The following is a 15,671-nucleotide window of genomic DNA, read 5'->3' on the forward strand; positions in this document are numbered from 1 at the left end:
TTGGCAGTGGAGCAGAGCACTCTCAGCCCTGTTAATATAGCCAGAAGCTGCAATGCAGTCAATTTGAGTGGGATTCGAAGAAAAGGAATTAGTTAATTGAATCAAGAAAGTTGTTTTTAAAATTTGGTAACTAGATGGGACATAATACTTGCATGGTGGTACCCTGTATTCCTCTTAGTGTTGGTCCACCTTCAGCTCCTTCCTGCCTTCTAGATTGAAATTAAGGCAGAGCACTTGGGTTTTACGTGCTTGAGTCCCTCAAACAAGGAACACACGTCTTAAAAATGATTGCTTCCTTTTAAAGGACACCATCTTTGATTTTCATGGAGGAAGTCCTTGCCTGCCAGAGAGAACATACACTGTTTAAAACTCTATACGTAGAGGCAAATCATTTGTTTTGGTCTTGGCTTGTTTTAGGTCAAAGGTGGATCAGGTACAGGACATAGTGACCGGGAACCCCACCGTCATCAAGATGGTTGTGAGCTTCAACCGAGGGGCGCGTGGACAAAACACACTGCGCCAGCTCCTGGCTCCTGTGGTGAAAGAGATCCTCGATGACAAGTCTCTGACCATCAACACAAACCCCGTAGAGGTATACAAGGCTTGGGTGAACCAACTAGAAACACAGACTGGAGAAGCCAGGTAAATGAGCCCGGACGATGTTGGTTTTGTATTTGTGTCTTATGACCATTTTTACATGGTTATTATACTCTTAAACTCTCTTAAAAGAACGAAATTTAGGGGCACTTTGGTGGCTCAATTGGTTAAGTGTCCAACTCTTGTTTCAGGTCATGATCTCACAGTTCATGGATTTGAGTCCCACATCAGGCTCTGGTGCAGAGCCTACTTGAGATTCTCTCTCTCTCTCTCTCTCTCTCCTCTCTCTCCCTCTCTCTCTCTCTCTGCCATCCCCTCTCCCCCCACTGCTCATGCATTCTCTTTCTCTAAAAATAAAAACTTTTTTAAAGGTTTAAAAAAAACAAAATTTAATATCCACAGTCATGTTGTTCTTTTTTAAAATTTTTTTATGTGTTACTTATTTTTGAGAGAGATGGAGACACAGCATGAGCAGGGGAGGCACAGAGAGAGACACAGAATCTGAAGATAGCCTCCAGGCTCTGAGCTGTCTATCAGCACAGAGCCCGGTGCGGGGCTTGAACTCAGGAACTGTGATATCATGGCCTGAGCTGCAGTCAGACACCCAACCAACTGAGCCACCCAGGTGCCCCCTCCAAAGTCAGTTTTCAATTCAAGATGTTACTCCCTTTAGTATATCTATACAGACAGTGTTCTTAGACTCTTGCTTATCTTGGTTTTACATGGTATTTTCAAATTTAAAATATGATGAGCCCCAAAGCCACAATTTCTATAATTCTCTGCCTTGGTTATTCTCCATGTGTTTCTCAACGTAGACCTAGAAATGGCACACACTTTCTCCTCACGTGAAGATATGCCCGTTTCACATCTACCAAGTGAGTGACTTGCCTGTGTAAGCATTAATAAGCCAGGTGGAACGGGCTTATTCTGGGTAGTAGTTTGTCGATCTAAGCAATCCCGGCTCCTTATTTTCTGCAGAAGGGTGCCTTGTGCAATAGTTCACATACGCACAGAGAATTGCGTGGATGGTTCTCCCAGCACTGTCTGTAACAGCAAAAAGTTGGGGAAAGTCAAAATATTTAGCTTTGAGGAATTTGTTAAATAAATGTTTGTAGAACACATAGTAGACTAATAACTGTTTGGGATGTTGATATAGAGATATTTTTATTGGTATGGAAAAAATGCTTGTATAGTTTTTGGTTACAGTTGGGTACAATAACCCATTTTCTATAAAATATGTGTATACGTATATGTACGTACACACACACACACACACACACAGGATCTATATGGGATATGCATAGGCACCAACTCCATTATACCCAAGAGTGTGGAAGGCCCACATACACAGAATTATACATTGGGACCTAGAAAGTTATGCATCAAGATATGAAAAATGGTTGTGTCTAGGTTGGTATTATATTCTTGTTTGCTTATATGCATTTTTTTTCCGTAATGAACATACTGCTTTTTTGTAATTAAAGACATAGAAAGTTAGCTAGGTCTCCATTGTTTGAGTCACCCATTATTTTGCCAGAAGAGCCCCAGGAGAGAGCCTGGAGCACCCTTGATCCACTAGTGGCAGAGGGATGGTCTGGACGCACACAGCCTCCCCTGTATGGGTGGAGTCCACTGCACTGAACAAAGCTAGATAGTAGAAATAGCTTGGCAAGGACATAAATGCTTATTCTAAAGCCCTAATTAATGGAAGGCCCATGTTGTGTTTTCAGCAAGCTGCCTTATGATGTGACCACAGAACAAGCTCTCACGTACCCAGAAGTGAAAAATAAACTGGAGGCATCCATTGAGAACCTGAGAAGGGTCACAGACAAAGTCCTGAAATCTATCATTTCTTCCCGTGATCTACTGCCGTAAGTTGTACACGTAGCAGAGTGAACATTCTTCACTGAAAGTTCTTGAAATACTACGTAAAATAAATCCTCTCAGTAAAGAAAGGAGTTTCCCCTTATGCTGTTTTACTACTTGGAAAGATTGCCTGTGCTTGCATTTTAAATGCATAACCATTCTCTAAAGAGGGGACACTCAGTTATTATCATCAGGGAAGGTCCTGTGATTCTGTTACCATCTCATTTTATGTTTAATTTTTAAGACAACTACTCAGCTTTAGTTGACTGCAACAACTGCTTTGTATTTCTCCTCACTTAGCTTTTTTCCATTATTTTCTTTTGTCATCTGTTTTACATGTAGTTATGGATTGAGGTATATAGCCAAAGTACTGAAGAATTCGATCCATGAGAAATTTCCTGATGCCACAGAAGATGAACTATTAAAGGTAGATTTTCAAGGGTCATCTCCCCCTTGCCTCCCCTGGGGGTGTCAGCCAAAATTACCCATATACCATTTTGTGAGATTTTTTTTTTTGCCTCCTGTATCCTGGTGTGTAAAAAGCTGCAGGTCTTCTGTTTTTAATGACTGTCAAGATTATCGATTATGTGTTTACTTTGGAGATCTTATACATTATTGAAATTCTTCATTTGAGAGCACTTGGGGGCAATATGGTCTAATAAGTTCTGTCTCTCACCAAAAATACTTGTGTTGACTATATTAGTGATGTGTGATTCTCTTCACTTCCTTTACCTAACTCCTTAATAGGATTCAGATCAGAAAATGATCTTTCTTGGGAAACATCAATAAATACTGACTTCGATTTAAAGAAATCTAAAGCTCTTGAGGTTTTTCTCTTAAAAATAGTCTCTTCCTCTGCCTTACTCCAGATTGTTGGAAACCTCCTGTACTATCGGTACATGAACCCAGCTATTGTAGCTCCTGACGGCTTTGATATCATAGACATGACAGCCGGAGGCCAGATAAATTCCGACCAGAGGAGAAACTTGGGATCGGTGGCCAAGGTTCTTCAGCACGCAGCCTCCAACAAGCTGTTTGAAGGAGAAAACGAGCATCTCTCGTCTATGAACAATTATTTATCAGAGACCTATCATGAGTTCAGGTGAGAGGGGTCCTGGCTTATGGAGAACTTGGAAGATGATGAGCAAGAATAATGGGTGTTCTGTACTTAGAACTGGAGTTGGGGGTGAGGGACAGGAGCCTCGGGTGGTGGGATGCATTTCTTCTGGTTGGCTCTGTGGGGAGAGAGGAGAGCCGGAAGACCAGGCGGGGGTACTTCTGTCTGGAGCTCCCCCGTCCCACCCCTGCACTCAGTGCCCCTGCTACGCTGAGTTATCCCCAGATGTTTGCTTTCTGCTGTGGACAAAATGAAGTGTTGATTTTTCCTGGTATGCTGCTGGCTTATAGTACTTAGAGTAAAAGTCAAAACGGCTGATTTCTTCTTCATTGGCGTTAAGAAGAGTTTTTGGAGTTTTGTTTGTTTGTTTGTTTGTTTGTTTGTTCTAAGAATGTGTCCCGTGAGAAGGAACTTGCTTATCTGCATCAAACAAGTTAGGAGAAAATGGAGTATTTCATTTTGAAAAAGCCAGGAAATCCAGCTTTTTATATTTCTTGAGGATTGTGTATGAATATGTCCTGTTGACAAACCTCTCTTAGCCATGTGAGAGTTGAGTCCATTGACTTGATATGCATTTCTAAATTAGATCTCGAATCTTTCCATGGGAACACGTTAGGAGTGAGTCTGGTAAGAAGATGCACTCACCCTGAGCTCTCCCAGGAACCATGTTCAACTTGGCATTTGTTTTTCCTCTTGTTGCCGTTCAACTGGTAGTAGGTCATAGAAATAAGACATAAATACGGACTCTTCGACTCCTCACTTGGAAAATTCATTTCCCATTCCTCAGTTTTCCTCTGGATTAATGATTTATCTACTCACAAAGGTGAGTTCATGATCACTGTTCTCTCTTTAGAATTATGGCCTCCTGGGTGCATGGGTGGCTTAGTCGGTTAGGTGCCCCACTTCGGCTCAGATCATGAGCTCGTGGTTGGTGAGTTTCAGCCCTGCATCAGGCTCTGTGCTGACAGCTCAGAACCTGGAGCCTGCTTTGGATTCTATGTCTCCCTCTTTCTCTGCCCCTTCCCTACTCATGCTCTCTCTCCCTCAAAAATAAATAAACATTAAACAATAAAAAATTAATTGTGGCCTCTTGTGAGAAAATTCCCTCCAAATCCTCTTACTACAGGAAGTTTTGATTTCTCAAGCTGCTAATTTTAGTTCTTCTCACGGATGAATAAAGTACTATTTCTTGCAAGTCCTTATCTGCTACTACAGCTTCCTTCCTTTTACTCCCTTTTTTCTCAGATTATTGTTATCAAACATGCATGGTTCCAGCTCTTCAGAAAGAAAGAAAACCAAAGTCCCCCCCTCACTTCCTTTTAAATTCATACTTTTTCCTCCAACCCTTGTATTTTTCCTATGTGTTCCTCAGCAACCTTTTAAAAGTGTCAGAAGCCAAACTGTCAAAGCGTAGGAAGACCAACCCTCACATGGAAACATGGTCTTCTCCCACACCAGCATGGCTGTGTGCTATTTAATCTCTTCAGCCTTGGGCTGAGAAGGTAGATGCCTTTTCTAGTAGATAAGCCTTGCGTACCTTAGGAGATACACCAAGGACAATTTCAGACATGAAAGTTTACCACATTATAGACTAAAATACCTTCTCTACCTGTACGAAGGATCGCTCCTAAACCATGAGCAGAGAACCTAGCTTCTTAATCCCCATCTAAATTTGCTATTATGAACAGAGCAGACTTGTTAGACTCTGATTACTGGAGGAATGGGACATTGTATGTATTTGTGCGTCTAGCCTTAACAGTCTTTCCCTTGGCCAGCAGCCGTTGTTCGGATCAACTAGGAGTAGTGTAGGCTTAACTCGAATTTCTGTCAGGTTGGCAACAGACGTTCTGAAGGATTATTAGGCCCAGGAGCATGTGCCATTGAAAGGAGCACATTTGATGAATTGCTTTTCAGATTATTTTCTCCAGAAAGACTGGATTCTCAGTTCAAAGATTATCAGTCTCGATGTTTTTGTTTAAATTTCAGGAGCCCCACTTTCAAAATAACATTTTTTAAGTAACCTGCCCCATAATTTGTTTACACTGAGTCACTAATAGAACCGGGACCCTCTTGCTTTCTGTGTTCCTGTGTCTGAGGAGATGGGTCCAACATCCAGAAACAGGGACTCAGCTTCCATAGTGAGGGGCCAGTCTAGAAGATACTGTAACAAGTCCCCAGGCCACCACAGTTTGGGAGAACAAAGCCCTAACTGTAATTCATGATTTCCTCAGTGTTTCAACAAAATGGTTTACCTCAGAAATTTGAACCCTGTCTGAAGAACTTGTTTTCTTTGTTAGGAAATATTTCAAAGAAGCCTGTAATGTCCCTGAGCCAGAAGAAACGTTTAATATGGATAAATACACCGATGTGGTGACAGTCAGCAAACCAGTCATTTATATTTCAGTTGAAGAAATCATCAGCACACATTCAGTAAGTGGGGTTGGATAAGGGTCTCAGCAGTGGAGAAGGGTCTTCGTTTTTACTGGACTTACTGTAAGCATGTGCTAGTAATACTTATACTCTGATTACTAAGAACCCTTTGATTATTTATTCCCTGACTTTTGTACATGGCTAAAACTCCTTTTCCTAAACAAGTCCTGTTTACTTTTTACATGGTAAGTTTATTCCCTCTTGTTCGTAATAAAACTCCTTCTCCCAAACAAGGAAAGTTTACTTCTTACATGATCCATTTACAAAGCCACATTGTAAACGTGAGGATTAAGCCCTGAGCAGGGACAGGCCCTAAGATTTCCCCCATCTACCGGGGATACACTGCCTGGACCCCGACACAATTTCTCTCTCCCTTTCAGAATTCTCCCAGCTTTTCCAGTAAAATTCTGGGACAATGAGAATATTCTCTCTACTCTAATGGTGGACATATAGAGAGGTCAAATAAGCTGACTGCTTGACATTAGGCAAGAGAAGGCACCCCACCCAACATCAGCTGCCTGCGAAGAATCATTTCTATTGTTTTGGAAAACCCCATTTCTCAGGGGCAGTTTCACAGTCTCTTCTATGTCGTAATGTCTCCATCCAGATGGTGTGCAAACATTACCGCAATCAGCCATAAAAGGAGTGTAAGGCATCTGTTGGGTCAGGGCACTTAGCTCAGCATTGGGAAGCCTTTGATGGCTCCTCAGTCATTTGAAGTAGAAAGGCCAAGCATTGAGAGTTTTGGGTTTTTTTAGGATCATTGGAAATGTATTTCCTTTTATCTAAAAAGATAACGTTTTTTAAAACCGCTTCAGACCTTGATACTCCGAAGTCTCGAGGACTTGTTAGAAATGTACCCCAGACCTCCCACATCAGAAACTGTGTTTTTTTTTTTTTTTTAAGATTTTGTTTTTAAGTAATCCCTACACCCAACACGGGGCTTGAACCCACAACCCCAAGATCAAGAGTCACATGCCTTACCGACTGAACTGGACAAGGGCCCCAGAACTAGCATTCTAACAAGAGCCCAAGATCTGCAGATACACACTGACGTCAAGAGGCCCGGTTAAGGATACCCCCAGTATGGATTCTACCCACAGCTAGGAGGCAGGCATCACCAATACACAGCTCTGAAAGGTCCTGCCCCGCCCCCATCAAAGCAGATACACTAACAAGTGACCAAATGGGCTGCTTTATTAAGCTCTTGCAAGAAACGAAATCCTGAGTACAGGTTTGGAAGAAAGACGGGCTCTCCTTTCGATTTCCCTTGTTTACCGCTGGAACAGAGAACCCCCCCGACATTTGCAGCAAGCTCTCCAAGGGTATTTTGAGCAATCCTAAACTAAGGCAGGTCTCAGTGACGGGCAGAACGAGTGACTCAGTTGATTAAATGAGAGGCTACACTTCTTTGCTCTCTATATAAACCCTGGAAATCATAAAACATGTCCAGGCAGTGCGACATTTGCCACAGTAAATTTTCTAATGAGCAAGTGGTCTCATTCATATTTGAGCAACAACTGTGTTGACTCTTTTTATGGTAGATTATCCATCTCCAAAAAATGTCCCCATGCTGGCCCTGCATATGCTGAAGGCAGTGTCCTCCCACAGATAAAGTGGTGGCGAGTTCTCTTCTAGAATGAGACATTCCCAGGCATTCCAGGCAAAACAATGTTACTATATTAATTTACACTGCTACTCTTTAAGGAGAAATGGTCTGTTCTCTTTGTTAACAAAAATTGAAAACAGAATCCAATCCTGGGAAATACAGCTTGTGACCAGTCTGGATTTTCTTCACATGTTAGATTGGAAGCAGATGTATTAACGTGGGAGGAACGTAATTGCAGAGAAAAGACTGTCCCCTTGACTGACTGTCTGCAGTGAGGAGTTGTCCACAGGTTCATAAAAGCATGACCGCAGCTCGATTTGCCCAGCCTGTGGCCACTTGCTTGTCCCTTGTCCTCTAAGGAACATGGAGAACCTCAAAATACGGTCTTTTTTAAAAGACATTTTCAAGAAATTTTCATGTTCTGTAATGACCAGCATAAAGGGGAGAAGCTACCTGCCCAAAGTTTCACCCTTCCAGATTTCACCGTGTCATTATATCACCTCTTTTATTTGTGTAATGTCTGCCCTTCCCTTTGATCCTTTTGGGGATTATGTACCAGAGGAACCACATGTGGGTCTCTAGCCAGGGAACCATAGGGTCATTTCTGCCTTCACCACCCTTGAAAGATCTTCAATGGCAGGCAGATTGAAATAGCTAATAGTGCTGATTTCTTAAAATATCCATGGTGTTTGACTACTGCATAATTGTTCCCTGAAGAAATACGGAAATGCCCTTCCACTTTGCTACCAATGTTAGCCAAGGGACTTCTGCCTCATTTTAGGCTCTTTCCTCCCCAACTTTGACCTTTGCTGCAAAGGTGGATTGGCGTACAGGGATTGAAGTAGAAGTAGAAGGCTTCTCCTTGGCATACCTTATAAGATCTTACTGAAAGATGGTTTATGAACACCTTTCACAAAGCTGCAATTTCTTCGTGTGGAGCAGGCACATCTAAGATAAAATTAAAAACGGTGTCACCTCCCTGCGGTCTCTAATTTTAATAAATGTCAGACTGTTGGTCTCCTGGGTGACTCAGTCTGTTAAGTGTCCAACTTCGGCTCACATCATGATCTCACAGTTTGTGGGTTCGAGCTCCACGTCAGGCTCTGTGCTGACAGCTAGCTCAGAGCCTGGAGCCTGTTTCAGATTCTGTGTCTCCCTCTGTCTCTGCCCCTCCCCTGCTTGTACTCTGTCTCTCTCTCTCTCTGTCAAAAATAAAAATTAAAAGAAAAGAAAAATATAAATGTCAGACTTGTAATTAAGATTCAAACAATAAGGGTCCCTGCTTGGCTCATTCAGTAGAGCACACGACTCTCAATCTCATGGTCATGAGGTTATGCCCCACGTTGGGCCTAAAGCTTACTTTGAAAACACAAAAACAAGATTCACATAATATTAGAAGAAAATTATCTTGGCAAACTGGAAAGGGAACTTGATGTAAAAATGGTAGCACTTAAGAATTTATGTGTGTGTGTGTGTGTTTATTGCTTTATTGCTTTAGCTCCTGTTGGAACACCAGGATGCAATTGCGCCGGATAAACAGGACTTGCTGAATGAATTGTTGGAATTGCTGGGAGAGGTACCTAGTGTGGAATCTTTTCTTGGTAAGAGCTTCTTCCTTCTACTTGCCCTGTGGTTGACATATTGCTGTTTAATTTTCCTAGTCTAGATAAAAAAAAATCTTAATATTCAACTATATATAAAAAGATAACCACAGGGACGCCAGTGTGGCTCAGTTGGTTATGTGTCCAACTCTTGATTTCGGCTCAGATCATGATCTCAACAGTTCATGAGATCGAGCCCTGTACCAGGCTGTGTGTTGACAGCATAGAGTCTGCTTGGAATTCTCCCTCTCTTCTCTCTCTGCCTCTCTCCAACCCATCTCCCCACCATGTGCGCATTCTTTCTCTCTCTCTCTCTCTCTCTCTCTCAAAATGAATTTAAAAAAAAAGAAACTTAAATAAGAGCCTCTTGCACCCCATATTAGAATGTGGGGTTTTTTTTATGAACACCATTATCTCCAGTACAACCAAGCCTGTCTTTCCCCTAAACCTTTATCTTGCATTGCTGACTCCGGCATCACAATGAGCTGAGCGATAAGAATAACAATGTTTTCTTTCTACAGGGGAAGGAACAGTTGACCCCAATGACCCTAACAAGGCAAATACACTAAATCAACTCTCAAAGGTTGAGATCTCCCTTTATTTGACAAGCAAATACAACATAGGGGACGGTGAAGATGTAGATGGCCAAAGCCTCATGATAAAGTAAGTTTGGGGCTTAGTGGGCACATGTCTCTGATTATGCATCTTCAAATATGCAAATTGAAATAGGCTGAATCCCCAAAACATTTTATATATCTAAATATTAAAATACATTATTAATCAAACATCTAATCAAAGGGTAATAGGCTATCATTTAAGAGGGAACAAAATGCAGCTTATAGTTTAGTTTATAATAGTTTATAAAGGCTACCTTTTTTTTTAGTTTTCCATGGAGCAATTTTATTCCTTTCTTTTAAGAAACAAAGTGATTGACTCTGCCTGTGAAATTCCTTGGGTAACTGAAGGGAAATACGTGTTTCAAAGTGGTGAAAAGATTGGCAAGGAAGTGCCTTAAGCCAAATTTAATGTCTGGCATAAAGTATCTGTAGAAAAGGCACACACATGGTAAGGTTTCATACTGTCATTTGATTTATTAACCTGCTTTCCTGTTAAACTAAGCCTGGATGTGTTTACCAGCTTTGACTTATACCCTACTCCCTGCTGCCAAAGATTTCAAATGGAGCATTCACACTTTTAATTACTACCGCATTGTTTCCATCAAAGCTTCTTGGATATCCCACACCGGTCCTTTACACACAGAATAAGAAAGAATGAGATCCATCACCATAAATCAAAACTCATAAACCAAAACACATGCTCAGCAGACAATACAGCTTTTAAGAACTGATATAAACAAAAGGATGCATATTCTATGGGTGAAGTGGAGAATGGAGATGGGAAAAGGGCCAAAATGGAATACTTACATATTTAAATAATACTTGACAGATTACTTCCAAGTTACATGTCCCTGAGTTCTGAGGTGCTTTTCATTTGTAACAAGAGCTTTCCATTCTGCCGCTCACATGATTCAAACAGCACTCATTTCCAGTTAATTTTTTCCCAGATATTCACACTCATCCTTAAAAATGGTGGGGAGGGGGGAAAAAGTTCATTGTCGTACTTTCTTCTAATTTAGGCTTGGTTATTTTGTCCTCAGATCATGTAAGCCTTCATCTATTCATGTAGCATATCTTTTAGGACCCACTCTGTGCCCGTGGCCCTGGCTTCCTGCTGGGGTTACAGCAGTAAGAAACCATTAACAGTGCCTGCCTCCCGGCGGGCTGAAGCCTGGTGGTGGGGAGCACAGCTCAGTTGCAGGACACAGGCCAAGCTGCAGAACTCTTACACAGTCTTGGCCTCTTAAGGGTTGAAGGTACTTCCTTAGACTACTGATTACCAAGTCATATTGAATTTGCAAAGAGACAACACAGGGCAGGGCAGCAGAGACAAGCGGGAAAACTGTAGTCTGTTCCCCGGGTTCCTCTGAGAAAATGCCAGTTATGAAGGTAACTGGAAATGCAGATTGTGTGGTTCTGCCATGCAAATTAAATTAGGCCAAGGATCCTATGATCTCATATGCTTTGTCCTTAGAAGTAATGGGAAGAGATGTTTTCATAATTGGTTTTGTCTGTTATTTGAACATCATTTTCTAAATGCAGTCAACGCAAATGTGTGCATTAATGAATGGAAATCACAAGGCGGGTAGTCTAAAATACCATGTATTCTCAATATCATATATTTATACTTATTTCTGAATGAGTGTCCATGGGTCTGCGAATCTTTTGCATTTATTTTAAAAGCACAACCATAAGAGCCAGGCATGTGAGGCAACCATATATCTTATCTAGAGGAACCCGGTCCATTGTCCTACTTACATCAGCCCTTGGGTGGCTCTGTCCCAGCTCCCCGGCATGTGCTGGAAAGATGTCGTCTGCTCCTTTCATCACCGTGCTAGGTAGAACCAGTGGGGTTTTTTTCTTATTGTGGTAAAATACACATAACATAAACTCTACCATTTTAAAGTGTACAAGCCAGGGGTACCTGGGTGGATCATTCGGTTAAGTGGCCATCCGCTTCGGCTCAGGTCATGATCTCGCAGTTTGTGGCTTTCAGCCCCATGTCAGGCTCTGGGCTGAGAGCTGAGAGCCTGGAGCCTGCTTTGGAGTCTGTGTCTCCCTCTTTCTCTGTCCTTCCCCTACTCACGTTCTCTCTCTCAAAAATAAACATTAAAAAAAAATTTAAAGTGCACAAATCAGTGGCATTTTGTACATTCAGGATGTCACACAACCATCACTACTTTCAGGTTCTAGAACTCCCAGTAAGCAGTCACCCCTCACTACCCCAGGGCATGTTTGCACGCCCTGCTCCATCATCCCTAGTGCTGTCTCCATGAACTTGCCTCTTCTAGACATTTCCTATAAATGGAATCATACATTATATGACCTTTAGCATCTGTCTTCTTTGACTCCTTGTATGGATCCCTTGTATGGATATAGCACATTGATCATGGACATTTGGGTTGTTTGGACCTTTTGATTATTGTGAATAGTATTGCTATGAACATTTGTGTGCAAGTATTTATTTGAACACCTTTTCTCCCTTCTTTGGGGTATAAACCTAGGAGTGGAATTGCTGGGTCATTAGGTAATCCTAAGTTTAGCTTTTTGAGGAACTGCTGAGCTTTTTTTCAGAGTGGCTTTCCCCTCTTATATTCCCACCACCGAGGTATAAGTGTTGGAATTTTTCCGCATCTTCACCAGCACTTATTTTCTGTTTTATATTGTTGTAGCCATTCTAGTGCATATGAAGTAGTATCTCATTGTGATTTTGATTTGCATTCCCCTGATGATGAATAACGTTGAGTCTTTCCATGTCCTTTTCAGCCATTTGTGTTCCTTCTTTGTAGAAATGTCTGTTCAAGTCTCTGACCTGTTTTTTCGTTGGGTTGTCTTTTTGTTGCAGAGTTCTAAGAGCTCCTTCTATAATCTAGAGAGTAGACACCTGTCAGATTTATGACTTGCACATATTTTTACCCCTTCTACGGCTTGCCTTTTTATGCTCTTGGTAATGTCCTTTAATGCACAAAAGTTTTTTTTAACGTGATGAAAAACAGTTTATTTTTTCTTGTTGCATATGCTTTTGGTGTCATAGAATAAGAAATCATTGGGGCGCCTGGGTGGCTCAGTTGGTTGAGTATCTGTCTGAGTCTTGGTTTCAGCTCGTGTCATGATCCCAGGGTCGCCCCTCCTCCATCCCTCCCTCTCCCCCCTCCCCCTTTCCCCCTCTCTCCCTCTGTCTCGCCTCCTTCTCCTTTTTGTCCTCCTCCTCCTCCTCCTCTTCCTCCTCCCCCCCCACCTCTCCGAACCACTTGTATTCTGTCTAAAACTTAAAAAATTAAAAAATCATTGCCCAATCCAGAGTCATGAACATTTACTTTTATGTTTTCTTCTAAGAGTTCTATAGTTTCTGCTTTTACATTTAGGTATATTATCTCTTTTGAGCTAGTTTTTGTGTTTAGTGTAAGGCAGAAGTCCAGTTTCAGGGGTTTTTTTGCATGTGCATGTTCATTTGTCTTACCATCATTTCCTAAAGATACTATTTTTCTCCACTGAATGGACTTAGGTACACTTGCCACAAGCCAGTTTGGCCATACATGTGTGACCTTCTGGACTCTTAATTCTATTCCATTGATCTGTATGTGAGTCCTTATCCTGGTCCCACATTACATGGATCACTGTAACTTTGTAGTAAGTTTTGAAACTGCTAAGTGTAAGTCCTCCAACTTGTTCTTTTTCAGGATTCTTTTGGTTTCCTGGAGTGCCTTGCAATTCGTAGTGAACTGTAGGATCAACTTTTTCGTTTATACAAAAGGGCTCATGGGTTGTGTTTTAATAATTCTTACTAACTCACTGCTTTTATGGATGTCTGGGGTCTAAGTAGTCTTCCTCTGGGCATACTTTAAATCCTGCTGTAGACATAGCCCTTCACTAAGCAGCCCAGTGATCATTGTGGACAACAACCTGAAAAGAAGATTCTCCAAGTAGCCTTCCTTGAAAGTAGAAATTGAATATTGCCCAAAAGATTGAATAGAATTAGCTTCATGATGTCGAGCAAACCTTACTTCTAAAGACACACTCTTTAGGTATATATTTTAAATCTTGCTAATAATAGATAATTATAAAGTGTGTCAATGATAGCAAGCTTGGAGACCATCCAGGCCAAGTCTGTCTCTTTGAGGTAAGGAAATTTAAGCCTAAAATTATGGGAAGCAAGTAGCTAGTCACTGACATGCTTTAAATTCATGTGCCCTGTATCATGCATGGATTTACCATTAGTACACACTTTAAATATTGATTTGAAAAGTCTTTTGAGGATGTCTCTTTTCCAACCTAACCAAATTCCTAACTCAAACATAATGCATATTTCTTGAGGATCTTCATTACAGAACCAAATGTAACTAAAATCAGATAATGCCTTCAGAAAGTTAGTGTGAAATGGACAATCATGGAATGAAGAGCATTTGGGATATGAAAGTATCTGGCTTTTCTCTATCAAAAAAAAATTTTTGCTTCCTTGTTAAACAGATTGTGTTTTTAACTTTCACCAATGTCGCCTTATGATTAATTACAAAATAACTAGCTTTACCGTGATGACTAACTCACCTTCACAGAAGCACCTGCAGTACAGGAATTTGAGTCATTGTTAATCCTTATGCTTGTAAACTTTATACCATGCTAACTTTATCATTCTTAATAATGAGATGAAGATAATAGCAAACACCTATGGAATGCTTATCATGTGACAGGGACTGTCCTATAGATACAGATAGATAATAATATGTATATTAATTCATATATATATGTGTATATATATATGAAATTTGTCTTGTTATACTCTCAGCACCCACAAGAGGTAGAGGTTATTACCTATATTTTACATATGAGGCACAGAACAGACAGAAACTCTTTCCTAGGAAATAGAGCTAGTGAGTGGAGAATGGATGCAGACTCAGATGGTCTTCAGTTTTCCAGGGCCTACACTCTTGATCACAAGATTTTACAGTTCACTGAGGGCAAGGCCACTGCTCTTTTTATCCTTAGGAATATTAGAATAAATAAGGAGAATGATAGCAAAGCAGTTATTGCATAACTGATGCTGGGACATCTTTCCAGGCAGAGAAAGAATGACTAATAGATCTGAGACATATGAAGACACATACTGAGATAGGGAGAAACAAATTCTGTTTCCCATCTGTAGATTTATTAAATAAAGCGTTTTAGTTTGGGCAATTGCCATTTTGCCAATAGTAACAAGCCTGGTGGTATTGAAAGAACTAACCAGAAAAAGCTTCCCCAGGAGTCCTGGGAAGACCTTGGATTACAGCCTCAATCTGTGACTTATCAGCCATAGAACTCTGAGCAAGTCACCTACGTTTCAGTTTCCTCATCAATAAAATGAGGGAGAGGGAGAGAGGAAGGAAGGGATGCAATGAGCAAATGAGGGCATGCATTAACACTGTATAAATTATAAAAAAGAAAGAAACTACACAGTTGTAAATCTCTCTCATTATAATTTATGATTCAGCTTAAAACTTGTGATCTTTGGGGAACCTGGCTGGCTCATTCGGTAGAGCATGTGACTCTTGATCTCAGGGTGGCGAGTTCAAGCCTCACATTGAACATAGAGCTTACTTTAAAAAAAAAAAAAACGTTGGGGCGCCTGGGTGGCTTAGTCGGTTAAGCGTCCAACTTTCGCTTAGGTCATGATCTCGCGGTTCGTGGGTTCGAGCCCCGCATCGGGCTCTGTGCTGACTGCCAGCTCAGAGCCTGGAGCCTATTTCAGAATATGAATCACACTCTCTCTGACCCTCCCCTGCTCACGCTGTCTCTCTCTCTCCTAGGGAAAAAAAAAAAAAAAAAAAATGCATTATCCTTATAGCCTTTATTAACAT

General features: G+C 41.1%; 1 protein-coding gene across 2 annotated transcripts in view; it reads left to right on the forward strand.

The window, feature by feature from the left end:
• Positions 1-15,671, forward strand: part of IQGAP2 (IQ motif containing GTPase activating protein 2) — a 297,777-nt gene that overhangs the window by 261,596 nt on the left and 20,510 nt on the right. For both annotated transcript variants that reach the window (XM_039245540.1, XM_039245541.1), the window contains 7 exons: positions 418-642; positions 2,328-2,468; positions 2,806-2,890; positions 3,333-3,565; positions 5,878-6,010; positions 9,118-9,220; positions 9,742-9,883. In XM_039245540.1, the coding sequence (XP_039101471.1) occupies positions 418-642; positions 2,328-2,468; positions 2,806-2,890; positions 3,333-3,565; positions 5,878-6,010; positions 9,118-9,220; positions 9,742-9,883 (1,062 nt within the window). The remainder of the gene's footprint in view (positions 1-417; positions 643-2,327; positions 2,469-2,805; positions 2,891-3,332; positions 3,566-5,877; positions 6,011-9,117; positions 9,221-9,741; positions 9,884-15,671) is intronic.

Source organism: Hyaena hyaena, unplaced genomic scaffold (assembly GCF_003009895.1).
Source record: "Hyaena hyaena isolate Hyena2069 unplaced genomic scaffold, ASM300989v1 scaffold_260, whole genome shotgun sequence".
Lineage (NCBI taxonomy): Eukaryota > Metazoa > Chordata > Mammalia > Carnivora > Hyaenidae > Hyaena > Hyaena hyaena.